At 39.2% G+C, this 23,144-nt stretch overlaps 1 protein-coding gene across 1 annotated transcript in view; it reads left to right on the forward strand.

The window, feature by feature from the left end:
- BDP1 (B double prime 1, subunit of RNA polymerase III transcription initiation factor IIIB) overlaps window positions 1-23,144 on the forward strand; it is a 51,853-nt gene that overhangs the window by 12,458 nt on the left and 16,251 nt on the right. The window contains exons 10-28 of the mRNA XM_019473593.1: window positions 1,019-1,095; window positions 2,540-2,684; window positions 2,852-2,928; window positions 3,521-3,680; window positions 4,113-4,195; window positions 5,779-6,010; window positions 6,501-6,688; window positions 7,946-8,162; window positions 8,656-8,843; window positions 9,402-9,612; window positions 11,099-11,214; window positions 11,921-12,140; window positions 12,665-12,849; window positions 15,609-15,825; window positions 16,868-17,085; window positions 18,059-18,458; window positions 21,488-21,586; window positions 21,734-21,763; window positions 21,904-21,940. Coding sequence (XP_019329138.1) covers window positions 1,019-1,095; window positions 2,540-2,684; window positions 2,852-2,928; window positions 3,521-3,680; window positions 4,113-4,195; window positions 5,779-6,010; window positions 6,501-6,688; window positions 7,946-8,162; window positions 8,656-8,843; window positions 9,402-9,612; window positions 11,099-11,214; window positions 11,921-12,140; window positions 12,665-12,849; window positions 15,609-15,825; window positions 16,868-17,085; window positions 18,059-18,458; window positions 21,488-21,586; window positions 21,734-21,763; window positions 21,904-21,940 — 3,100 coding nt within the window. The remainder of the gene's footprint in view (window positions 1-1,018; window positions 1,096-2,539; window positions 2,685-2,851; window positions 2,929-3,520; window positions 3,681-4,112; window positions 4,196-5,778; window positions 6,011-6,500; window positions 6,689-7,945; window positions 8,163-8,655; window positions 8,844-9,401; window positions 9,613-11,098; window positions 11,215-11,920; window positions 12,141-12,664; window positions 12,850-15,608; window positions 15,826-16,867; window positions 17,086-18,058; window positions 18,459-21,487; window positions 21,587-21,733; window positions 21,764-21,903; window positions 21,941-23,144) is intronic.

A 23,144-nucleotide genomic window follows, 5' to 3' on the forward strand; every position in this document is an offset into this window, starting at 1 on the left:
GCCCCCTCCTCGTCTCCCCTGCCTGTCCTTCCTAAAGAGCCTGCATCCCTCCATCCCAACACTCCAATCATAAGAGCCATCCCACCATGTCTCCATGATGCCAATAAGGTTGTAGCCCTGCAGGCGTGCGCACGCCTCTAACTCCTCTTGTTTATTCCCCATGCTACATGTGTTTGCATAGAGGCATTTAAGTTGGGCCCCCGATGAAGCTGTCTTACTGGCTGGAGTTCCTTTGTGCTGCCCTTCAGGCGCTCTCCTGCTGACCTGTGATCCTTCTCCAGGCTCTGGGCATCTATTGCTGGCCCTGGCATCAAACTGGTAGGAGTGGGATGGATTGAGGTTCCCCTCCCCCAGCATCTCTGGTTTAAAGCCCTCTTCACCAGCTTGGCAAGCCTGTGGCCTATTCAGCCCTGGTGAGGCCTCACCTGGAGTACTGTGACCAGTTCTGGGCTCCCCAGTATGAGAGATGTGGACATACTGGAGATAGCCTGTCAGAAGGCCATGAAGATGGTGAAGTATCTCTCCTATGATGAAAGCCTGAAAAAGCGGGGGCAGTTCAGCCTGGAGCAAGAGAAGGCTCTGGGGGATCTCTTCAATACCTATATAAAAACCTAAAGGGAGGGCGCAAAGAGGACAGAGCCAGGCTCTTTCCAGTGGTGCCCAGTGACAGGACAAGAGGCAATGGGCACAAAATGGAACACAAGAGGTTCCCTTCTGAACATCAGGAAATACGATTTCACTGTGCGGGTAACCGAGCACTGGCACAGGTTACCCAGAGAGACTGTGGAGACTCCCTCCTTGGCAATAGTCAAAAGCTGTCTGGACACGGTACTGGGCAACCAGTTCTAGGTGGCCATGCTTGAGCAGGGGGTTGGACCAGATGACCTCCAGAGGTCCCTTCCAACCTCAGCCGTTCTGTGAATCTTATTCTTGTTTCTGCTTTTATTTACATTAAAGCAAAGAGTTCTCCTACATTTATCGTTTCATTTCTACAACTTTTTTTTTTATTACTTTTTAGAACAAAGACATACATGACTTACTTAGACCAGATGAAAAGCAGAGTGCATCAGAAAGTGATTCTCAGTCTGAGATCATGTAAGTAGAATTATTTTACCTTGCAGTGGTACTTAAGCTAAACCTGCATTTACTTAATTTGGATATAATTTTGATTGACCATAGTAGGTTGGACTAGACAATAGATCATGTAACTTTTTCCCATATTCAATGAAGTCTTTGATAGAAATTTTGATCACTGAGGAGTAATGCTTTGACTAAGATTTAAAATGTTACATGGGAACAAGGAGGAAGACTCAACCAAGCTTAGAAAAAAGCTAGCTGCTCTACAGTTAGCAAGAACAAGAGATTTCTCTGAAGAAGTTCTGCCATTTTGTGAGTGAACCTTGGTTGTGAAAGTTGATTTTTTTTAATTTTTTTTTTTTTTATAAAAGGGCCTCACTGTATGCTTTGAAATTCGCAGTTGTCCATCAGGGCTTATTAGCTGCACACATCATGTGTATGGTGTATTCATACCTTCCTAACTGGAAACTGTTGCTCTTTGGAACTTAGTGCAAGAGTCTAAGTTGAGTCACACCTCTCTAGAAGATACTCCAAGCTGTCTCTGTCTTACCTGTGCTCCTTTATGAAGTTAATCTTTGTGACTATTTCTTACATTTATTGCTGTAACTGAGCAGTGGTGTTTAAACAAGTCTGTGCCTGAAGATCCCATTTTTGTGTGATCAGCAACTTCCTATTCCATGATACAATTTTTTTTAAAGGTGATTTAGGGATGGGCTACTAGTTAACGTTAAATTGTTTTTCATGCCTCTGTCTTTGCCTTATTGAAGGGCAGCTCACTCTTATGGTAAAGACCATCAAAGCTTTATTTGTCCTGTCCTAGGAAGAATATAAGAAAAGCTAGTAGTTCCCAATCTGAAGATTATTGATAAGCTGTAGGGCTCTGTCAAACAGTGTGTGAATCCCACAGACACTCCATTGCAATGGTTAAGGACACAGAGATTGATGTATGTACCCCATTCTTCAATAATGTATGGATGTTGGCAGTAGGACAAGGTGTTTGAAAACAGCAGTTCATAATTGTGTGAGTGGGATAGCTGTGAAAGGGGATGGAGGGACAGGAAAGGCAGATGCAAAATTTTGTATATAAAGTAAATCTGCTCTACTTTGGAGCAGATTTCTGTTGTTTCTGTTGAAATCTGTTCACAGTTGACACTGACATCAGTTGGGAATCCCTAGGAGAAGAGGTGTTCTATTTATTTAACAGCAAGAAGCACTTCCTTCAGATATTTTTAAGTAGATTCCACTGAAAGCCAGCAAAGTTGTTAAGGTTTATTTGATGTTCTTTGCATTAAGTAGTAGCATATCTTCTAATATCAGAAAGTGGTAATATAATTTTTTTCAGTTTATTTTCTTGCTGCATTACCGATGCAGTCTGTGGTGCTCTTGAAGTACATCTTGGACCATATAAGACTTTAAGTTTCTCTTTGGCAATAACATATACCACCTCTTTTTATATCTTAAGGAAAACCGAGAAGCCAGCAGACAGAGGGCACTTGCAAAGACCTAAACCCAATTCAGTGGGATCATCTGGAAGGAGAGAAGCAGCAACCCAAGAAAAAATGGAGGCCGAGACTTCCTCTCCAAACCTTGTGAATACAGATGAAAAGGTCAGAAGGAGGAATGTTGCTTAATATGCTATGCTCTTGATGCTGTATCTGTTTTGACCAATGCTGATACTGTGGACCAGCTACAGTCTAATAAGTAGTATTCTGAGAACTACCTCTGAGGTATTTGTACACTTGTCCAAGAGTAATATTCGTTGCCTCAATTCCAGTGCTCTGAGGAAGACAGTAGAAGAAACAGAAATGAAGCTATGGAAGTAGAGAACAAGTATTTGGATACTAAATCTGAGTAAGTATTGAGATCGCTTTTCCAGTCTCCTGGAATTAACTGACTATAACTGTTAATTTATTCTATATAGTGCCGTTATAAAAAGACAACAGTAATTGTGAAGTTTTAATATAAATCTTAAATTTGACTTTGGCATTTTCTTGGATGATATCAAGTAGTACTATGGTAGAAGGTACATACTTCTTTTCTGGGCAGTTGAGGAAAGCATTACTTTATGAAGTACCATCTGTGCTTGGAATTCGGGAGGGGGAAGGGAGGGAAGTGATAACTATGTCTTCGCCTTCTTCCCACCCTCAGTTGACAGCTAATGGTTCTGCTTCTGACACCTGCAGAAGCAGCTATGGTATGCAGTCTAGTTAGGTTCCTCCCCTGTGTGATAACTTCGTATCTTTTTCATAGGTAGATAAATAGAGTTTCCACACTCTGTAAGACTAAACAAAGTTTGGTTCTCATGTGAAGAAACTTGCATAAGTTTGTGCAAATCCCTCCAAAGACAACTCAATTCCAGTAAAGAAAGCTGTGCAAGTCATTGAATATTACATAGGCTTGAATATTATGGAGTAAATGTTACTGTTGTGGATACTTTGTGCAGAGAACCTGAAAAAACTGTAATTGCAAAGGCAATAGTTAGAGGATGTCGACAGAGGTTTAAGCCTAATGTTACAAGAGCGTCTGGAAGGAAAGAAGAGCCTGGAAAAGATGCAAGAAATGATAAAATGTCCCATCCACAGCCTAAGGGAGAAACCGAAAAGGTATTCAATAGAGTAAGGTAACTGGAGATAATGTGCTAGCTAAAAAGCTGCTGGGTGCAACAGCAACATTATCTTTTTCTTTTCTTTTTTTTTTCCCCTTTTTTTTCCGCTGAGTATGACCAGGAGTCAACCACTTATTTAACCTGCAGTGACAGTGTGATATTGCTTAGAGGCCTCAGCTAAGCTGGGAGCTTGTCACACAAACAGTAGATGCCAATAATATTTCATGTCCTGCAGTGAATGCAGCTTTACTTGTTTGATCTAGATTTTACTGCACCTTTCTGACTATGTGAAAGGTACCCTGTAATTGCCTGTGTCTGTCATAAGCAATCCGGTTTTTATCCTGTAATGGACAGTTACCTGGTCTGTTAGGTAATGCTGTACTTTATAAATGTAAGAGACTTAATGTCTTGATGTTCTATTTCTATTCAGAATACTGATCAAAGCAATAGGTCTGATGCTACCAGTGAAGAAGCTGCACAAAAAGATGATAAAGTCCTGGAGACAGTGTCTCAGTAAGTATATGAAAAACGAGAAGACATGTGCTGCTCTCCAGCAATTTGCCATCTCTCTCACTTCTGGTAGTATTACATAGTGTGGTAATTATAGACGTTTCTGAAGAAACTTCTGCAATGAGACAGAAATTGAGGGAAGAATAGGAATTTTTTTTAACACATGAAACAAATAGATTAAACGCTTTTGTTTTTAAAGGAGTGCTTTTAAATGAGATGTCAGTCATGATAAATGCAAAAAACCCTGAAAAGTTAGTCCCTTGAAAACTCAAACAAGCCTTCTCCACTAGCTTTAATACTGAAATGCATCTGTTTCAGTGGTGGAAAGTGTAAAGTATTTAAACAATAGGAAAAAGTGTTTGTTCTTAAAGTGTAGTTAAGTGTTTGGTGTCTGGTATGAGGGGAAAAAATTCCAACGTGTGGGCAATTTAATGCACATGTTAATTAAGAAGTGTTTCTTGTAATTCTCTTCAGTGGAGAAATGGCAGCTGTAGTGTGAGACGAGGAATGTGTTTTACAGGAGAGATTATTGAAGAAAAAAAAAAAGGAAGAAACTAAAACCCAACAACAAAAAAGCCACCCCCACCAAAAAAGAAAAAAAAAAACCCAAAAACAAAAAACAAAAACAAAGCAACAACAGCCACCAAAAAAACCCCAAACTTTTGTTTTTAAAGGGGGATGGTTGAAGAGGATGGAAGGAGGTAAACTGGGTTTGATAATGTGGCAGAAAAATACTTTAACAGTTATTTCTTTCATTAACATGCTATGTAACTTGGTGCTCAGGGTAAAAAGGCATAGAAGTATCTGACAGTTGTAATAATGTGCATCTGATATTTTTACGTTAGTAGATTATGAAGATATTTATGTATTTTCTGAATGTTTATGATTTTTAACCCTTCATTAAATTAGGTCCATCTGCCTCTAGACCAGATAGGAATACAAGAAGAGCCCAAAAAAAAAAAAAAAAAAAAAAAAAAAAAAAACACAAAAACAGCCACCAAAAAAACCCCAAACTTTTGTTTTTAAAGGGGGATGGTTGAAGAGGATGGAAGGAGGTAAACTGGGTTTGATAATGTGGCAGAAAAATACTTTAACAGTTATTTCTTTCATTAACATGCTATGTAACTTGGTGCTCAGGGTAAAAAGGCATAGAAGTATCTGACAGTTGTAATAATGTGCATCTGATATTTTTACGTTAGTAGATTATGAAGATATTTATGTATTTTCTGAATGTTTATGATTTTTAACCCTTCATTAAATTAGGTCCATCTGCCTCTAGACCAGATAGGAATACAAGAAGAGCCCTTATGGGTCAGAAAAAGGTCTGTCTAGTGTGGTATCCTGTCTCCAGTGGGAAAAGAAAAAGAACAGGGCAAACATAAGTTTAAACTTGTCAGGTACTTTTTCAGTCTCTAGCAGATAAACTTCTAACTTTATTGTTTCATGAAGTTAGTAATGCATAGCTCCATTTTAGATAAGTGTATGTCAATAACTGTTTAAAAAAGAAAAGAAAAAAGTATCACTTCTCCAAGACTCCTCTGCTTTCAGATGTGGTATGTACTTATGGATGTTATGTATTTTTTCAGGTCTAATGAAACAGCTGGTTTCCAAGAAGACAGCAAACAGAGTGTGCTGAAACCAACACCTCTGAAGAGAGGCAGAGTGCAGAGACCAAAACCAAATCTAGGAAGAACTGTTGCAAGGCAAAAAGACCTGACAGATGAAAAAGTTCCTGAAGAGGAGAAGACTGAAGGTGGAGAAGTAGAAAAAGCTGTTATACACCATAGGGATGAAAACAATGATCCATGCCTCAAAAATGTAAGTTTCTCGAGCAGTTGCTTAGGCACACTGTTTTGCTGGGGCCTAAGTAGAAGCTTTTAGTAAAAAAGATCTAGGTACGTACCACATAATTTTTAAGCATAGCCTTTGCATGCTTTGTTTATTCTTTTAGAATGAACTGAATTGTCATAGGATTTCCTCATGCTTGCACTTGGGTTCTGTTTTCCATGGATAGATGGATTATATCTCCCTTCGTTGGGTTATTTGTGCTACCAGGTCTGAAAAGAGACGTGCAGAGAAAAAAAGTCTCTTGGAAAAGAGACCACTTCAGATAGAAAGTATATAGAAAAATAACAAATTTTTACTTTTAAAGTAGCTACTGATATTAGTTGGATGCACAGGAAATGAGATCTTTTTGAGTGTTTTTGTAAAAGATACTAAAACAAACTTTTTATTTTCCCCTGCTCTTCTAAAAGAGAGGTCCAGCAAATATTTCATCTTAATAGAGTGAAACTTCTATTCCTTTTAGGATGTGACGGTTCATGAAGATGCTCAGCCATGCAATGTGATGTTAGAAGGGGACATTTCTACAGATTCTGAGATGAACTCAATACATACAAGGCAGTGGTCCCACGAAAAGTCCTCAGAAGCAGAAAGCTATGAAAGTGAAAAGGGGTTGTCAGATGTCTTGAAACAGGTTTCAGATTTCAATACAGGGTAAGGTTATTTTTTAAATGGAGAGAAGGGATGGTTCAAAACCAGCAATATCTCTAGGTATTCTACACTTTTACATTCAACTCCAGCATTAAAAACAAGTTTTATATCTATAATGAGATGTTTAATCAAGACAACGCTAGACTGTCGTGGTTTAACCTCAGCTGGCAACTGAGCACCACACAGCTGCTCGCTTACTCCCCCTGCCCTGGTGGGATGGGGGAGAGAATTGGAAGAGTAAAAGTGAGAAAACTCATGGATTGAGATAAAGACAGGTTAATAACTTAAATAAAGTAAAATAGCAGTAGTAATAATAATAGAAGAATATACAAAGCAAGCGATGCACAATGCAGTTGCTCACCACCTGCCGACTGATGCCCAGCCAGTGCCCGAGCAGCGGTCGCTACACCCTGGCCAACTCCCCCCAGCTTATATACTGAGGATGACGTCATATGGTACGGAATATCCCTTTGGCCAGTTTGGGTCAGCTGTCCTGGCTGTGCCCCCTCCCAGCTTCTTGTGCACCTCAGTTGTTGCTAAGCAGTGTTTATACTAAAACATCCATGTGTTACCACATTATTCTCATGCTAAATCCAAAACACAGCACTGTACCAGCTACTAGGAAGAAAATTAACTCTGTCCCAGCCAAAACCAGGACATAGACTTAAACAAACAAACAAAACCCCAAGAACTCAAAAGCACTGAGGTTATATGCTGTTGGATGTTAATTTGGTCTTTAGACTGTGAGCCCAGTTTTCAAACAAATATGTCTTTCTGATGCTCGGTTCCTCTGGTTATCTTCTCCATGTTGGTCCTAACAGTGCATCCCTGTGTGCTTATGTAAATCCTTGAGTATAGGGTTTGGTTTCCTATTAAAATGTCCTTTAAAAAAAAAGGCAACTGTGCTGTAAATCTGCTGGGTAATTTTAAACATGATTAGGCAAAGAAAGGCATTTGTAAAATGTTTATATTCCTCTCAAAGTGCAACTGGAAGTTGCAGTTGTTCTGAAATGATGTATTTTTTTTAACTTACCTTTGCTCATCTGTTTATAAGATACACAGGGTTTTGGTGATGTCCAATGTGCTTTTATTGGATCTTTTTTCACAATGTCAGTAACTTTGTTATTCCTCTAAGAAAGCTAAGTTTTTATACTTGGCTACTGTATTGAAGAGAGCTACATACAAGTAAGTATGTCATGTGTAACTTGGAGAACCACTGTTGTCCCATGCTTTCGATTGTTCTTTTGTTTGTTTTTGTAGGGAATCAGGTCCTCGGAAGGAAGATGAGAAAACTGTTGTATCATCAGCTCGGCTACTGAGGAGTCGATTCCAGAGACCAAAGCCAAATTTAAGAACGACAACTGTTAGAAGGGAGGTGCTGGATGTAAATAATAAAGGTGTATCACAGAAAGATACCAACAAGGCAGAGAGTTTGACACAGTGTGACAGTGCATGTAGCATCCTTCCTGATACAGATGTAAGGCTTTTTTTCTTCTTTAGTTATATTTGAGCTTTTGGATTTGTGAAATGAAGTACTGGTTATTTAAAAAATACAAGTTAATCTTTTTTGAAACAAAATTTTCAAAAGCTATATTTTTCTACGTGAAAACTCCTGTACTTTCTACTTGGTTGTTGTGCGGAGAAACAGATTACATCCATTCTGTATCTCTTGTTATGCGTCCAGATGTCTTTCTGACCTGAGGAGGCCTTGTAGAGTTGACAGTGAAGAAAGAAAAGTATTAATCGAAGATGGCAAAGAAGGAAATCTAGATTTCAAGCTATTTTGTTTAAAAGAAACAAATGTGTGTTTGTCCTGGGAAGACTGGGAAATTGTTAGTGAGGAGTTAACAGAGGGTTTTTTGCAGGAAACACTTCAGAGAGTGATTAGTACCAAACTTCATGGACATCATAATGTCTCCTTTTGGTTTAGTATCATGACTTTTTCTGGTTCTGGTGTTTACATTTTTCAGAAGGCAGGAAAACATGAAGTCCTGCAACCACTGGAATCCTTAGGAAAGAGGAAGTCATTTGGCTCTCAGGAGGTTTCTGAGAGGCAGAGCTGTAAGTCCCCAAAGACACTTTCAAGATCAGAGGATGATGAACTCAAGTTTTGTCTACCTGAAATTAACCAAGATGATACCTCAACTACTAATGCAGAGTAAGGGCTTAGCTACTTTTGTTTCTTGACTGTAACAATGAAGGTATTTTAAAAGGAAATCATTGTGTCGATGGATTGCTAACTGGCAAAGAAAATCTAACAAGAATAGTGAACGAAATCTCAGTTGTCATAGTTTCGACACTAGTTATACTAAAATTCCAGTTACTTCTATGCTAAGCATTAAATTAATGAGCATTATTTTACAACTGTTTCATCACCTGAAACACTAGATTCATTTCATTTAAGCAGAGGAATAGTAGTTTGCTTATTGGAGAAACTGTGTGAAAACTGCTTTGGTTTTATAGTAATAAGCAGACAGTAAGCTAATGCCTCCAATGAGTTAGTTAATTCTGTTGTGGAAGTAGTTAGGAGACCAGTGCTTTGCAATTTTTGCTGAAACAAAATTTTGTGTTTGTAACTTAAACTCAGCAGAACTTTACATTTACATGGCTTCTTTTAAAAACTCAGCTGTTTTTTATATGTAAATATAATGAACCTGTGTTTGTTAATGATATCTGAAACTTAAAACAAAAGCTTTTTTTTCTCTGTCTGACTTAGCATTGATAGCAAAAATACCACTGAAGAAGAAAGTAAACAAACACCTCTTCAGCCTGTCCAGTTAGTGCGGAGCAGATTCCAGAGGTACAAGCCAAACTTGGGAAGAGCTATTGGAAAGAAAGAATTACAAATATCAGAAAATAAGAGGGAGAAAAAGCCTGAAGCAGAGCAGTTAGTATTGCAAAAAGATGAGTCTGCCAATACTGTCATGGTAAGTCTAATAAGAATAAGTGCTTTACCTTCAAAAGTATGGTTGCAAGTTCTATTTTATGAAGTTAAATTAGAACATTTGAGTTTCATTCCCTGAAGCTGAGACACCATACTAGATGAAGAAAATCCCCAAAACCCTGGTATGTTGAGGTATTGCAGGTATGAAATCAGTGAAGTCTACAAATGAGGATCTGATTTTGATTGGATTGCATGATAGAAAAAAGGATTATGGACATTTAAGGTAAACTCTAGAATAAAAATGTGTTATATATTGCAATACATAAATTAGCTTTTTTGCTCATTTTATCTTTCCTGTTTGGATGAATCAAGTCTGTGTTGACGAATCTAGTATAGAGTATCGAGAGAAGGCAGAGGATAGCTATTTTTCTGTAAAAAATAAGGTCTTATTAATTTGGTAAGCTTTGACTGGCTTTATCGCTACAGTGCCTGACACTCCTCTACTTTACATAGGTTAATTTAGTCATTCACCTACACTGTCTATCCCCACAGACACTTTACTAGGCACTGTAAAAGGTATTGAAATCCTCGAAAGCCATTGTAGTATGATGAACTTTCTGCAACCGTTTTGTGGATTGCTCATGAATCATGTCATGGATGTGGGCGTGAATTGTCTCTGTGTAGTCTTGCCTTAGATCTCAAACATAGCTAAGCTTTGTAAGAGTGACTCATTTTTTGGAGTGGTTATAGCTGGTTTTGTTCTTGAACCTGTGTAGAGCTAGCTTGGAGTACTTGTGTGCTGCGTTCCCAGAGAGGAGCATGGGTGCACTGCATCTATAGCCTCCCTCTCAGTGCCACAGTGTCAGCTCATCCCTAGCTGAGATAGTTGCTTGCGGTTCAGCTTTGGCTATTCTAGACCTGTGGCTTGTGGAGCATGCACATACATCTGCTCTGTGCTGTGCAAATCTGTAGAACCATGGCAGGTCTGATGCCTCTCTGTACTAATAAAGCTGTCACAGACCTGGAGTGCTGAGGGATGTGTTTGAGTGGCTGCTTTGTGGAACTAGTGTGGCAAATACAGAAGTAAAACTAATAAGGCCTTCTGAATCTGAGGTTATGTTATAGTGGCTTGGGTGTGCCTGTGTGTGCTCTGCAGTGCCCAGTTTTCAAAGGTTTTTCCATTTGCCAAAGTATTTTGTTTCCGTAGTATTCCACATAAGAGAGTTGACTGAATGCTGAATAGAAAAGTGCTACCCATAATACGTGGGTGCATATAGTATTTAAAAGCCTAACTCTAGGTAGCCCAGGACTAAAAATACTTCTGTTCCTACTTGCCTATAGATTGAATTATGTGCTCAGGCAGATTACTCTTAATAAATATAATGAGATTCTTTTCTTGATTCAGATTGGGAAAACAGCACAGAGATCTGTAGGTTTTTGTTTTGTTTTTTTTATAAAATACACTTCTGTTTTAAAAAAACTTGCTTGATTCTCTTTTTCTTCATGCTTTTTTTAATTGGAAATTAAAGGGTGAAAATGAAGCTGTATTGTGTCAAGCAGATGTATTGAGCAATGAGGAACAGGAACAGCAAGAGGTGCCTCAGGTGCCCTGTATTTCTGAAAACATACTGTGTGAACGAAGCAGGTGAGGTTAGAGTTTAGCAAAATTGCATTTGAAAAGCTTTCATGTGGTGCATGATGAGACACCTTTGTAAGTGTCAATTCTTTTGTTCCTTGTTACCTGTCTTTCCCTAATGTTTAATTTTCAGTGCTTACAGGCAGCTTCTTCCCATGCTTTCAGAGCACATTTTTAGTTGAGCTGAACTACTTGTCATTGTTTATCTGGTACATACTTGATCTGTATGAGCTCATAGCTCTTTTTGACCAAGCTTTTCTTTTATTGGGTTTGTATTTGCTTATACAGTGATCATACATGTAACAAATATAAACTTTGCAAAATGTCAGAGATCTGTCTTTCACTGAGCCCAGCGTGCTCTTCTATTTTACTGCCTTTCTTCTTAAAATAAGATCTTAAGCATGTATTAGACTGCTGATACTTTGATGTTGGTATGGGTAGCAACACAACTTTTTTCTTGATGCTAAAAATGCCTTGATAAAGAAATCTTATTATTCCTTCTCACATGTTAACCATAAATGCCCAAAATGAGAAATACATATTTGAAAAGATAATTTTCTTGATTTTAAACAAAACAGTATATCAGTCTCTAACCCTTTTGTATAAGTGTTGATTCAAAACTTAATGAATGCAGAATTGCTTTTTTCCCCTCCCAACCAAAGTCAAGTGACATAATTTTTTGTTTGTTTTTGTTTGTTTGCTTTAAATTCAACAGTGCTGAAAAATCCATTTCCCAAGAAGGCAAGCTGGGTGCTCTGAAACCAGGACAATTCATAAGGAATGGATCTCGGAGAACTAGACCAAACCTAGAAAGAGCATATAACGAAAAAGAATCTCCAGTGGCACAGAAACTTGCTGCTCCACTTGAGGAAGAAGCAAATAAAGGAGAGAGTCTTCCTGAGACAGAAGTATCTGAGGAACCTCTTTCCTCAAAAGTGAGAATTCTGTTCAGATATTTCTGACTACACTTTCTGATGCTTGGTTCCGCACCAGTTGTTTTTAAGACATCTAAATAAGCTGTTTTAAATGCATAAATTAATTTTGGACTAGTAAGAATTACATTCCTGTTTAATATTTGCACCCTAATATGAGGTTTTCTAAAATTCTGTTAATGACACATTGATAATATATAGACTTCTGTTAACAAATCTAAAGACTTCACTTAAACTTTGAAACTTCAGTCATGTTCATGATACATGAATAGTTACCTGCATGCCATATTTCTGTTGCTGGGTTTCTTCTGAGCTCCTTGGTGGTTGCTCATGAAAGACTATATTGGTTAAAGTATCTGTTTTTATTAGATAAATACCTTCTCTAAAGGAACAAGTAACAGTGATGGGTGCCATAAACTACTTGAAAGTTTTTAAGCAAAGTTTTGTCTCAGGTTAACTTGCAATGCTTTATTTTACAGGTGATGTATTTTGTTCTAATATTGTTGGGTTTTTTTCTCAAATCTAAGGAGGACATGGAAGTATTGTTGTTTGTGGGGAATTTGGCCAAGAATGATAATATAGACATAAATCCAAAAAGTATGAAGTCAGAAACGCTCTGTTCCTCTAAAAAATCACCTAACTGCCACAGCAAGGGAGAACAAGAAGGTCTATCTACAGACGCTATAGGGAGCGTTCAGGATACCATAGAAAGGTAAAGTTCCCTGTTGACAAAGTAAAAAAAATTCTTTGTGTATTTGTCCAGTTGTTTTCATAGAACACTTGCTTTTTGAAGTGTAGGCTCTGAGCTGTACTAGTTATATGCTACATGCTGTGAAGGTCACTAGGTGGCATCCTTAGGTAATAGAAGAGTTTTTAACAGAATTTTTCTCAATTTTCTCAATTTTTTTTACCTTCCTTTTTAGAAGGTATTTTGCAAGTGAGAGTAGACACAAGTAATCAGAGTTTAGCTGTCTGAATTTCTCAGTAATACGTTCTTAGGGTACAGTGCACTATGAATGTGGACCGTTGAAAGGAAGACTGAGCAGTGCCATTTGCACTCACTTATAATTGAGAAGGGGTAGGCAGAGTAACATAAAATGAGCTTGCTGTCTAAGATGTATTCTGAGCCTCTTCACTTTTTCCTTCCAGAAGAAGTTCATGCAAGGATGTGCAGTGTCCTGGTTCTTTGGTGGAGGGGATGCTTTTTATGTATGTGCAATATGAGGCAGATAGTGCCATTTACATGTAACAGTTCTGAGTTATGTTATAAGCTACCTTTTGCTCAATCTTATCTGATACAGAGCAGCCTCAAATCCATTTACTTCTGCTGTTTTCTAAAATTAGCTTCTGGTTCCCATCTGTCCCTGAGCCTCTGCTTAAAATCTCTTCTATAACTTACATTGAAATCATATCCCAGAGGCTTCGTGCTAACAAGACAAGGACCTTACCTTACAGTCGTCTTGGCTTCTGCGATGGCGGAATTTCACAGAATCACAGAATGGTTGAGGTTGGAAGGGACCTCTGGAGGTCATCTGGTCCAACCCCCTGCTCAAGCAGGGCCGCCTGGAGCTGGTTGCCCAGTACCGTGTCCAGACAGCTTTTGACTATTGCCAAGGAGGGAGTCTCCACAGTCTCTCTGGGTAACCTGTGCCAGTGCTCGGTTACCCTCACAGTGAAATAGTATTTCCTGATGTTCAGAAGGGAACCTCTTGTGTTCCATTTTGTGCCCATTGCCTCTTGTCCTGTCACTGGGCACCACTGGAAAGAGCCTGGCTCTGTCTATCTTTACACCTTCCCTTCAGGTATTTATATACATTGATGAGATTTCCCCACCCACTCCCACCAAGCCTTCTCTTTCTCCAGGCTGAACTGTCCCTGCTCTTCTCAGCCTTTCATCATAGGAGAGATGCTTCTGTCCCTTCACCTTTGATAGCCCTTTGCTGGACTCTATCCAGTATGTCCATGTCTCTCTTGTGACCAGTTCTGGGCACTCCAGTACAGTACTCCAGGTGTGGCCTCACCAGCGCTGAACAGGGGGGAAGGATCCCCTCCCTCAACCTGCTGGCAACGCTTCTCCTAATGCAGCCCAGGATACCGTTAGCTTTCTTTGCTGCAAGGGCACATTGCTGGCTCACGTTCATCTTTGTGTCCACCAGGACACTCGGGTCCTTTTATGCAAAGCTGCTTTCCATCTGGGTGGCCCCCAGCATGTACTGGTCCCTGGGGTTGTTCCTCCCCAGGTGCAGGACTTTGCACTTCCCCTTGTTGAACTTCAAGAGGTTCCTGTCAGCCCATTTCTAGAGCCTGTTCAGGTCCCTCTGGTTGGCAGCATGACCCTCTGGTGTATCAGCCACTCCTCCCAGTTCTGCATCAACTGTAAACTTGCTGAGGGTACACCCTGCCCCATCATCCAGATCATTAATGAAGATGTTGAACAGGATTGGACATAGTATTGACCCCTGCAAGTACACTGTTAGTTCCTGGCCTCCAACTAGACTTTGTGCCACTGATCATCACCCTCTGAGCCTGGCCATTCAATCAGTTTTCAGTGAACCTCATTGTCTGCTCATCCAGCCCATACTTCATCAGCTCCGCCTGCAAGTACCTGTTAGTTCCTGGCCTCCAACTAGACTTTGTGCCACTGATCATCACCCTCTGAGCCTGGCCATTCAATCAGTTTTCAGTGAACCTCATTGTCTGCTCATCCAGCCCATACTTCATCAGCTCCGCTGTGAGGATGTTAGGGGAGATCGTGTTAGCAGCCTTACTAAAGTCAAGGTAGATACTATCTACTGCTATCCCTTCATCTGTCGAGCCACTCATTTCATCATAAAGGTTATCAAGTTGGTTAAGCATGACTTCCCCATTGTGAATCCATGCTGACTACTCCAAGTCACCTTCTTGTTTTTCATGTGTCTGGAAGTGGTTTCCAGGGTTAGTTGTTCCATCACTTTCCCAGGGACTGAGGTGAGCCTGACTGGCCTGTCGTTCCCTGGATCCTCCTTCTTGCCCTTTCCCAAGACATGAGTTTAAAAGCCCAAGATTTCTGTCTTACTGATCTGAATGTGCTTGAACAGATGTAAGAATTTCATCCTGTTTAAAAGCAGTAGTACCTTGAACACTGGAATTAATTAATGTAATGTTCCTATGGTTGCTTAATTTTTGGAACCTATGGTAGTATAGCTGAAACTTTCTGCTCTACTTGACTTCTTAATGTTGTGTTCCTTCCAAAAGATTTTCCCAAAAGTAATCAGAAAGGTCCTCTACTGCAGAAAAGCCAATCGTCTCCTTTTCACATTGTTTTTTTTTTTCTTCCCTTATTTTTTTTAAACTTCACCAACTACCTAAATAAAAATGCAGAACATCTAAGTTCATTTCTAGCTGGAAGTACTAAATATTTGATAGTAAACCAAGCTTGTAGAGTGTATTTTGTAGTTCCTGAGAAGTAAAAGTTGAAAAATATTTTTGTAGGTCCAATGATAAATTAAGTTCTGGAGAAGAAAGTAAAAAGAGTGATACAAAACCTTTGCATCAAGCGAGGGAAACCCTCTGGAACCCAAGGCCAAACCTAATGAGAGTTACTAGAAAAAGAGTTTATGCTGAAGAAGGTGAAAACAGAGAAGAGGACAATGCTGAGAATAGAAATGCAGAAGTGTGTTTGGTGTTAGAAAAAACAGGTGTATCAATGGTAAGTGCTGATCATGTGTTTTGAGCCAATTTATACCGCAATTCTTGTGTTTAAGTTCTTGGAACCATAGATGGCACAGAAATCCAGTATATGGCTGTGAAAGGTTAATGTGATTCTTTCTTTTTTTTTTTAATTTACTATTGGAAATTATGATGAATAAATGGACTTAGAATCTAAAAACTGTGGAAATATTTTATGTACATTGTTGTCTTAACTCTTAGAGTTTATATGGTCAGAGGTCTGTATTATCATAAATACATGCTAATACTGTTACCAATTAATTTAATGTCTGTTATTCACTGAACAATGGAAATTAAGGCAGCTGTCTAACATCAGATACTACCTAAAATACATATAAGTATACTTTTAAGTTGAAATGTATGTGAACAAAGTTCAGACCTCCTTCTGCTTAAATTCACTTAACAGTCCTAACCTAGCCCAGACTAGTTCCTTCTCTGTCTAAAGTTGCAATACCTGAATCTGGTGTTCCTTATTTTCTAGATGGATCACTAAAATCTTTCAGTTAACATATTATTTTAGCCAAGCAAAGCATCCATAGTTGACAGAACTGTGCTTACTGATGGTTTTTATGTTCTGGGATATGTTTCTGTGTGTGTGTTTTGAATAATATTTAAAAGCTGTTCTGTAAACTATGGTAGTTTTTTCTTCCTAGTTTGTTCCCAGGGCAGAAAAAAATAATTCATCCTTCCCTCAAATTGTTCTTTAAATTAGTAGGTAGTTTCAGAAAATGATTCATCCTTCCAACTTCTGAAGAGTTGCTGCTCTTAAGTTGAGCATGGCCTTGGTCTATTAACTAGCAGCAGCACTGGGAACTCAGGCATCATAGATAATACCATCTAATGACACTTCTGCTATTGAGCCTGAAATTAAACAAAATGGGGAAGAATGTCCCAAGCTATCAGAGATGACAGCTGGACATGTTTTTAAGAACCTCAAACTCAGTTCTTTAAATCTTTTTGTCACCAAACCCGATTAAAAATGTTTGGCACTTAATAAGGTAGTAATTGTCTCCTCTGTTCAGCAAAACTCCAGTAACATAGTGGAAGATGCATCCTTCTCAGAGGCTACAAGAAAACACAATTTTACAGACTCTGTTGAAGAAACCTCTTGTAAAAGAATCAGGCAGGATAGTAGACTCCAGTCTCCAGAGATATCATCAGAGAGTGAGAGTCAAGTAGAACAAGAAGATGATTCTCAGCTTTCTACCTCTCAGGAAAAAAATTCAGACAATCTCACAAGGTAAAAAAACCTAATTTTGGCTTGTAAGCTCGACTGATTTTTATTTTTAAAAGTAATTATTAGTCTGCAGTGTGTTATGAGAGCACATGCAGGATGTCAATCCTTGTGTCTTCCATCTGAACTCTACCAGATGCATGCAGATATCCTATGTCTCTTACCCTACCTGTACGCTCATAAAATGAACACAGCCAGCACTCCCACCAACCCATCCCAGGGTCCACCTTTGGTTTCAACAGGAATTCCTGATTTTAAAGGGGAGGACTTTGAAGTACCTGTACTGGGGGCACAGGGATTGTGGGATTAACCTAAACAGAAACTCTGTGCTGGAAGTGTCCTCTGCTGCTATTTGTTTCACCTCCCCACCAGTTTACCAAGGAGTATGTTTTCTGGGGGAAGTTTAGAATTTTGGTACCCAAAGTGGTCGTGCCCATCATCTTGAGGAGGGAAACAGTAAGCAGTTGGTTATTGAAGAGATTGCTGTCTGAGAAACCGGAGCAGATAACTAATTATCATCTAATGGTTCTAGTTTCTAGACACTAGTCTGATCAACTAAAGTATCATAGTTTGGGGCTCCTAGTTTAGCTTTAGCAAAAGAGAACTGGAAATGTTCCCATAACGTAAAAAGCATGTGACTTCCATGTCCCTCAAAATGAAAATTAATTCATCCTTTTCTAATCAAAGAATTCTGTGTCTTTTAAATTTAATTGCACAGCTTTCCAACACTATGAAACTGCTTAATACACATTTACAATCAGTACTTTGTGCATGCATGAAGAAATTAGGATTTCTGATTAAATGGTATGTGGATGCATTTTTGTCACTATATGTTAGGAAGTAAATAGATTGTATTGTTGGTCACAATGATCCTTTTTTTATTCATTGAGTTTGTTTTGATTTGTGGTACTCCTTTTTTTGGAATGTCTTGGACTTAATTGTTTTTTAAACATGCTTTTGTTCTGTACTTCTGTACTAGAAGGCAGTCCAGAAGGTCATCAAAACGGATAGCGCTGCCAAAACACGTCTCGAAGCTAAGGACTGCTTCTTCTGCCTCTGAATGTGAGGCTGATTGCAATGAGAAGGGGAATCAAAGGCAACAAGTTAAACTGAGTGTTACTAGAGGGAAAAATTTGAAAACTACACATAGGAAGAAATCTGGGAAGGAGCACAGAAGTTCAAAGACAGCCTTGGTGACCCTCCGGGCTTCTCAAGAGGAGGAGGAGGAGGAGGAGGAGGCAGCGGCAGATGACTTTGAGCCTGATGATGAAGATGAATGCTTTGCACCAGAGGAAGTAAACAAAGCTCCAGTGTTTGTTCCTATAGGTCTTCGATCTCCAAAACCTGTTCCTGTTCAGATAGAGGAAACCATGGAGGAGGTATCATGTAGCTGGGTTCTGCATATGTACTTTTGTTTTGGTTATTTAAACAGCTTTTATTCTAATTGCATCACTGAGTACTTGGGTTTTATCGCAATTTAGTTTAATTTGTTAAGAATGGTGTTGAGAGTAGCAGGGATGTTACTTGGCACATGTGCTTGGTTTTGAACAAAATACTATATCAGTCTAAGGTCCAGTTATGTTTACAAGCTGTATATAGGTCTGCAGGGTGCTCACCAGTTTGTTTATTGGGATTGAATGTAGGCACAGACTACCATGCTTACTACGTGTTTTGAGGCCCAAGATGGAACAAATGAAGCATTTCAATTTCACATTTGAATGTTAGGAAATAAGGGAGTGAGAGAGATGTTTCTGTATGTGGTGTCCCCCTCACCAAGAAACTTTAACTGTGTGGTGGGCTGACCCTGACCAACAGCCAGGCACACACACAGCTGCTTCCTCACTCCCCTCTCCTGTGGGACAAGGAGAAAATAGAAGGAAGGTGAAAAGACTTATGGATTGATATAGAGACAGTTCAATAGGTGAAGCAAAAGGTGAAAGCAAAGCAAAAAAAGGAATTTATTCACTACTTTCCATTGGCTGGCTGCTTCCTGGAAAGCAGGGCCTCAGCCTGTGTAAGAGTTACTCTGGAAGATAAATGCCGTAACCACAAATGCCCTCCTCTTCCTCCTCCTTTCCCTGAGCTTTTATTGCTGAGCACAGCATCATATGATACGGAATATCCCTTTGTTCAGTTTGGGTCAGCTGTCCCAGCTGTGTGCTCTCCTGACCTCTTGCCCACTCCCAGCCTACTTGCTAGAGCAAAGAGTAGGAAAACAAAAGGTTTGACATTGTGCAAGCACTGTTCAGCAATAGCAAAAACACTGGTGTGTTATCAACACTGTTGTAGTCATAAATCCAAAACACAGCACCATGTGGGCTGCTATGAAGAAAATTAACTTCATTCCAGCCACACCCAGTACAATCTTCACCATTTATTTCATACCATTTGTCATGCTTAGGTCCTACACTATCCAGTACATCCTTATTAACCACAACTTCTCTTCCTGTCCTTTGATATATATATATATATATGGATATTATTCCCTTGGTCTGTGGGCCACCCCCTTAAAATGTCCATCAAATGTCCTTTGAGTTTGGTCCATGCCTTGGGCTCCATGTATTACGTGGTTGCTTGGGAGAGGTGGCATGTTGTGTTGAGTTTTTGGGTGCCAAAGCCAACTCAGGTTGGTCACCACTGCACTTGCCTGGTTTCTTGTGAGGCTTGTCTTCCCTTGATTCATGTTGTTCTTGCTATAGTACTTACTATAGCTTACTACTCAAATAATGGGTTCAAAATGTTTAAACATATATCCATTAAAATTTCCAGCCCTTGTCCCTTTGGTTCAGGCTGTAGGGTTTGACGTTGCAATAGACTCCACTCCTTGCCCGTGCTCTAGCGTGGGTCCTCCATGGGCTGCAGTCCATTCAGGGATGTTCCTGCTCTGTCTGGAATGGGCAGATCCATGGGCCTCAGTCTCTGCTACTGTCAGTGAGAGACCATCTACATCTTTGTCAATTTTATTCAAAAGCTGTATGTTTTGACTCTTGGTCTACAAATGGACCATTTGTAGAGTTGTAAACATTAAGCCTAGAGTGCAGGCCTATGCTTTAATTGTACTCTTAGACTAGAATAAAACTCAAGACTGTAAGACTGTAGCAAGACTTGGTATTATATTTACTAAGACCAGTCACTAGAGAGGAAATGGCATACTTTTTTGTCATCAGAGAACTGTTGAGGTTTGTGAACAGTGGAATCTGTTCAAGGCCTTGAAAGGGATTGTGCTCAAAGGTTTAGACATTTTTCTATTTTTTTCCTTATCATTCAACATGACTTCTTTGCTTTTTTTATCCCTTCTAGCCTGTCTTGTCTCAGTGATGTGTTTTCACAGGTCTTTTTTTTTTTTTTTCTTTTTTTGCTTCATTCCAAATCTGTTTGTCCGGTCTGTTCCATTCATGTCTCAGGTGTTCATCACTATTTCTTTCTATTCACTCCAATTTTTTTTGCTTACTACTACTAGTCATCTTCCTCTCTTCTCCCATTGAAATCCTGCTTTTGTGTCTCCTGAATTAATCACACTGTTTCTTTCTCTGGGTGAAACAGCAAGAGAATTTAAAGCTCAGTCAAAACACCAAGGGAGACTCTAGAACAATAATGGACAGGAAAGTTGTGGCACAGAAAGTTTGCCGAATCCCTTAATTTCAAAGATGTGGAATATATTACATGTGGGGTTGATGATCAAGTTTCCTGGTTTAACACACAGGAGCCATGAGTACTAGTAAGGGATATGGTTAGATACCTGAGGATTCAGCTGTTGTCAAATTTAAATAGATCAGTGGAAAGTATATGTAAAAGTGCAAGCCTTTGAAAGCTATCCAGATTGAGCAGTGTTTTTCGTAAGAACCTCACTGGAAATATTGTAACCTTTCTGCCAAATTTCAAGTCCTCATTTCTGAAAACGTCAAATATCTGAAGTTCTCAGTGAAAAGACAGCGTTTAAGAAAAAAAAAACAGATAAAATGGTGAATGAGTGTGTGCCTGTGTGTGGGGGTGTGTGTGTATTCCCTAGCCTTACTTTGGAAAAAGGCTGAACTCTTTTTCTTTCCTGAAGACTTAAAAAGCAGGAAAAGTGTCAAAACGAACAAACCCCGTTTGAGGTAAATGGCCACCATGAAAGATCTCAGCCGCATAGCTTAGTTTGGTGGAGTAGTAAGCAATTAGAAACAAGGTCTTAGGTTGTCTGATGCTTCAAGTTAGTTACAAGCAGCACTACCAGTTCTGCCTCCAGCAGTTCATATAACTGCTGCCTTCTTAAATCAGAAGGTATGTAGTATAAGACTTGATTTTTGGGAAGGATCCCACTAAATGTTCAAGATCCGGAAAGTATATGTGGTTTATAAAAATTTGCATTTGACAGATTTTCTGTAGGGGCTGATGAACTGAAACACTTTTTAAATTATTTTTACAGCTGGAAATACTTGTGAATATACCAGATGTGCAGGTGCCTACTGATGCTGAAAGTCTCTCATACGCATCTGTGCAGCCGGTGGTACAGAAGGAGGAAAAAGTAAGCACCTCAACAGCTGTAAGAATGTCTTTTTGTTTGGTTTTTTTTTTTTGTTTCATAGCACATACAAAGCTACGTGGACAATGTCTGGTTGCCATGTCTGCTTGTAACAGTATAGCTTAATAGACTCTTACCTGTCCCACACAGATACGAAGGACACAGCTGTGGGAAAACTATGTAAGTAAATATTGTCAGCCTTTAAAATACCCTTTCAAAGCCAGGTAATCTTTGGGCAGAGAATTTACCCGTAAGCATTAAATTAAAATTGTGGACTCATTTTATATAGAACTTTGATATTGTTTTTCTTTTTATTTAAGGAAACAACTATACATGAAAATCCAGAGGTGGACAAAGGTAGATATGAAACAATCTTGTTCATATCTTTCCCATTAACGTGCTACCAATATGTAGTTATTCTAGCTGGAAGTTTGGAGGTTTATATATCTTAGAAAAAAAATCTGCTCATGAGGTACTGGATGCTTCTATGTTTTGGAGGAGATTTAAACCATTTTCTTTCTTGCTGTTCTTTATCAAGTAAGAGGACCAAGCATTGCAGGGTTCTGTTTTGCAGGGTCAGAATGTGCCCTTTGTGTGTCCCGTCTATCACTTTCCAATGCTGTGGTTAGTTGTACCAGGAGAAGAGGAAACTTTGCAAGTGCTTACTTGCAGCTTGCTTGATGTGCAGTTGAGTGATACAAAGAGTGGGCAGATTCATAGCTTTGTCATCTCTGTGGTCTCTGACTTTAATATCCTAAACTGGTAAAATAGCATGTGTGACAGACTGTGATCACAGTCTTCCAGAAGCAAATATTCTTTCCGTATGAGATATGCTACAAACTCTTATGGATCTATTAATTTTTAGAATAGCTTTCACTTTTAAATTTAAATACATTCTCAATACATCTTCCTAGGAAGCACTGGAAGTTGAGTGGGCTACTGTGTTAGTTGAAGGAGTGGAAGCCTACTTTGTTCTTTCAATTTAGTTCAGTACAATAGCTTTGAGGATGGAAATGTTTTGTGTGAAATGACCAAACGGATGTATCCTGGGTAGAAGTTAGGAACTGGGAGTCTAAACTGGTATATGGATCAACACTATAGGTTATGGATTTCTGCAATTAAACTGTTCATAGAATCATAGAATCATAGAATCATTGAGGTTGGAAAAGACCTCTTAAGATCATCGAGTCCAACCGTCAACCCAACACCACCATGCCCACTAAACCATGTCCCTAAGTGCCTCATCTACACGTCTTTTAAATACCTCCAGGGATGGGGACTCCACCCTCTTTCTTTTCCATTTGTGGTTGGTTGACCTTGGCTGGCTGCAAGATGCCCACCCAGCTGCTCTCCCACTCCTCCTCCTCAACAGGATGAGGGGAGAAAATAAAATGGAAAACCTCCTGTGTTGAGATAAAGACAAGGAGATCACTTACCAAAACAGACTCAACTTGGGGAAAACAAATTTAATCTATTGCCAAATAAAATAGAATCATAGAATCATTAAGGTTGGAAAAGACCTCTAAGATCATCGAGTCCAACCGTCAACCCAACACCACCA

Source organism: Aptenodytes forsteri, unplaced genomic scaffold (genome assembly GCF_000699145.1).
Source record: "Aptenodytes forsteri isolate BGI_AS27 unplaced genomic scaffold, ASM69914v1 Scaffold167, whole genome shotgun sequence".
NCBI lineage: Eukaryota > Metazoa > Chordata > Aves > Sphenisciformes > Spheniscidae > Aptenodytes > Aptenodytes forsteri.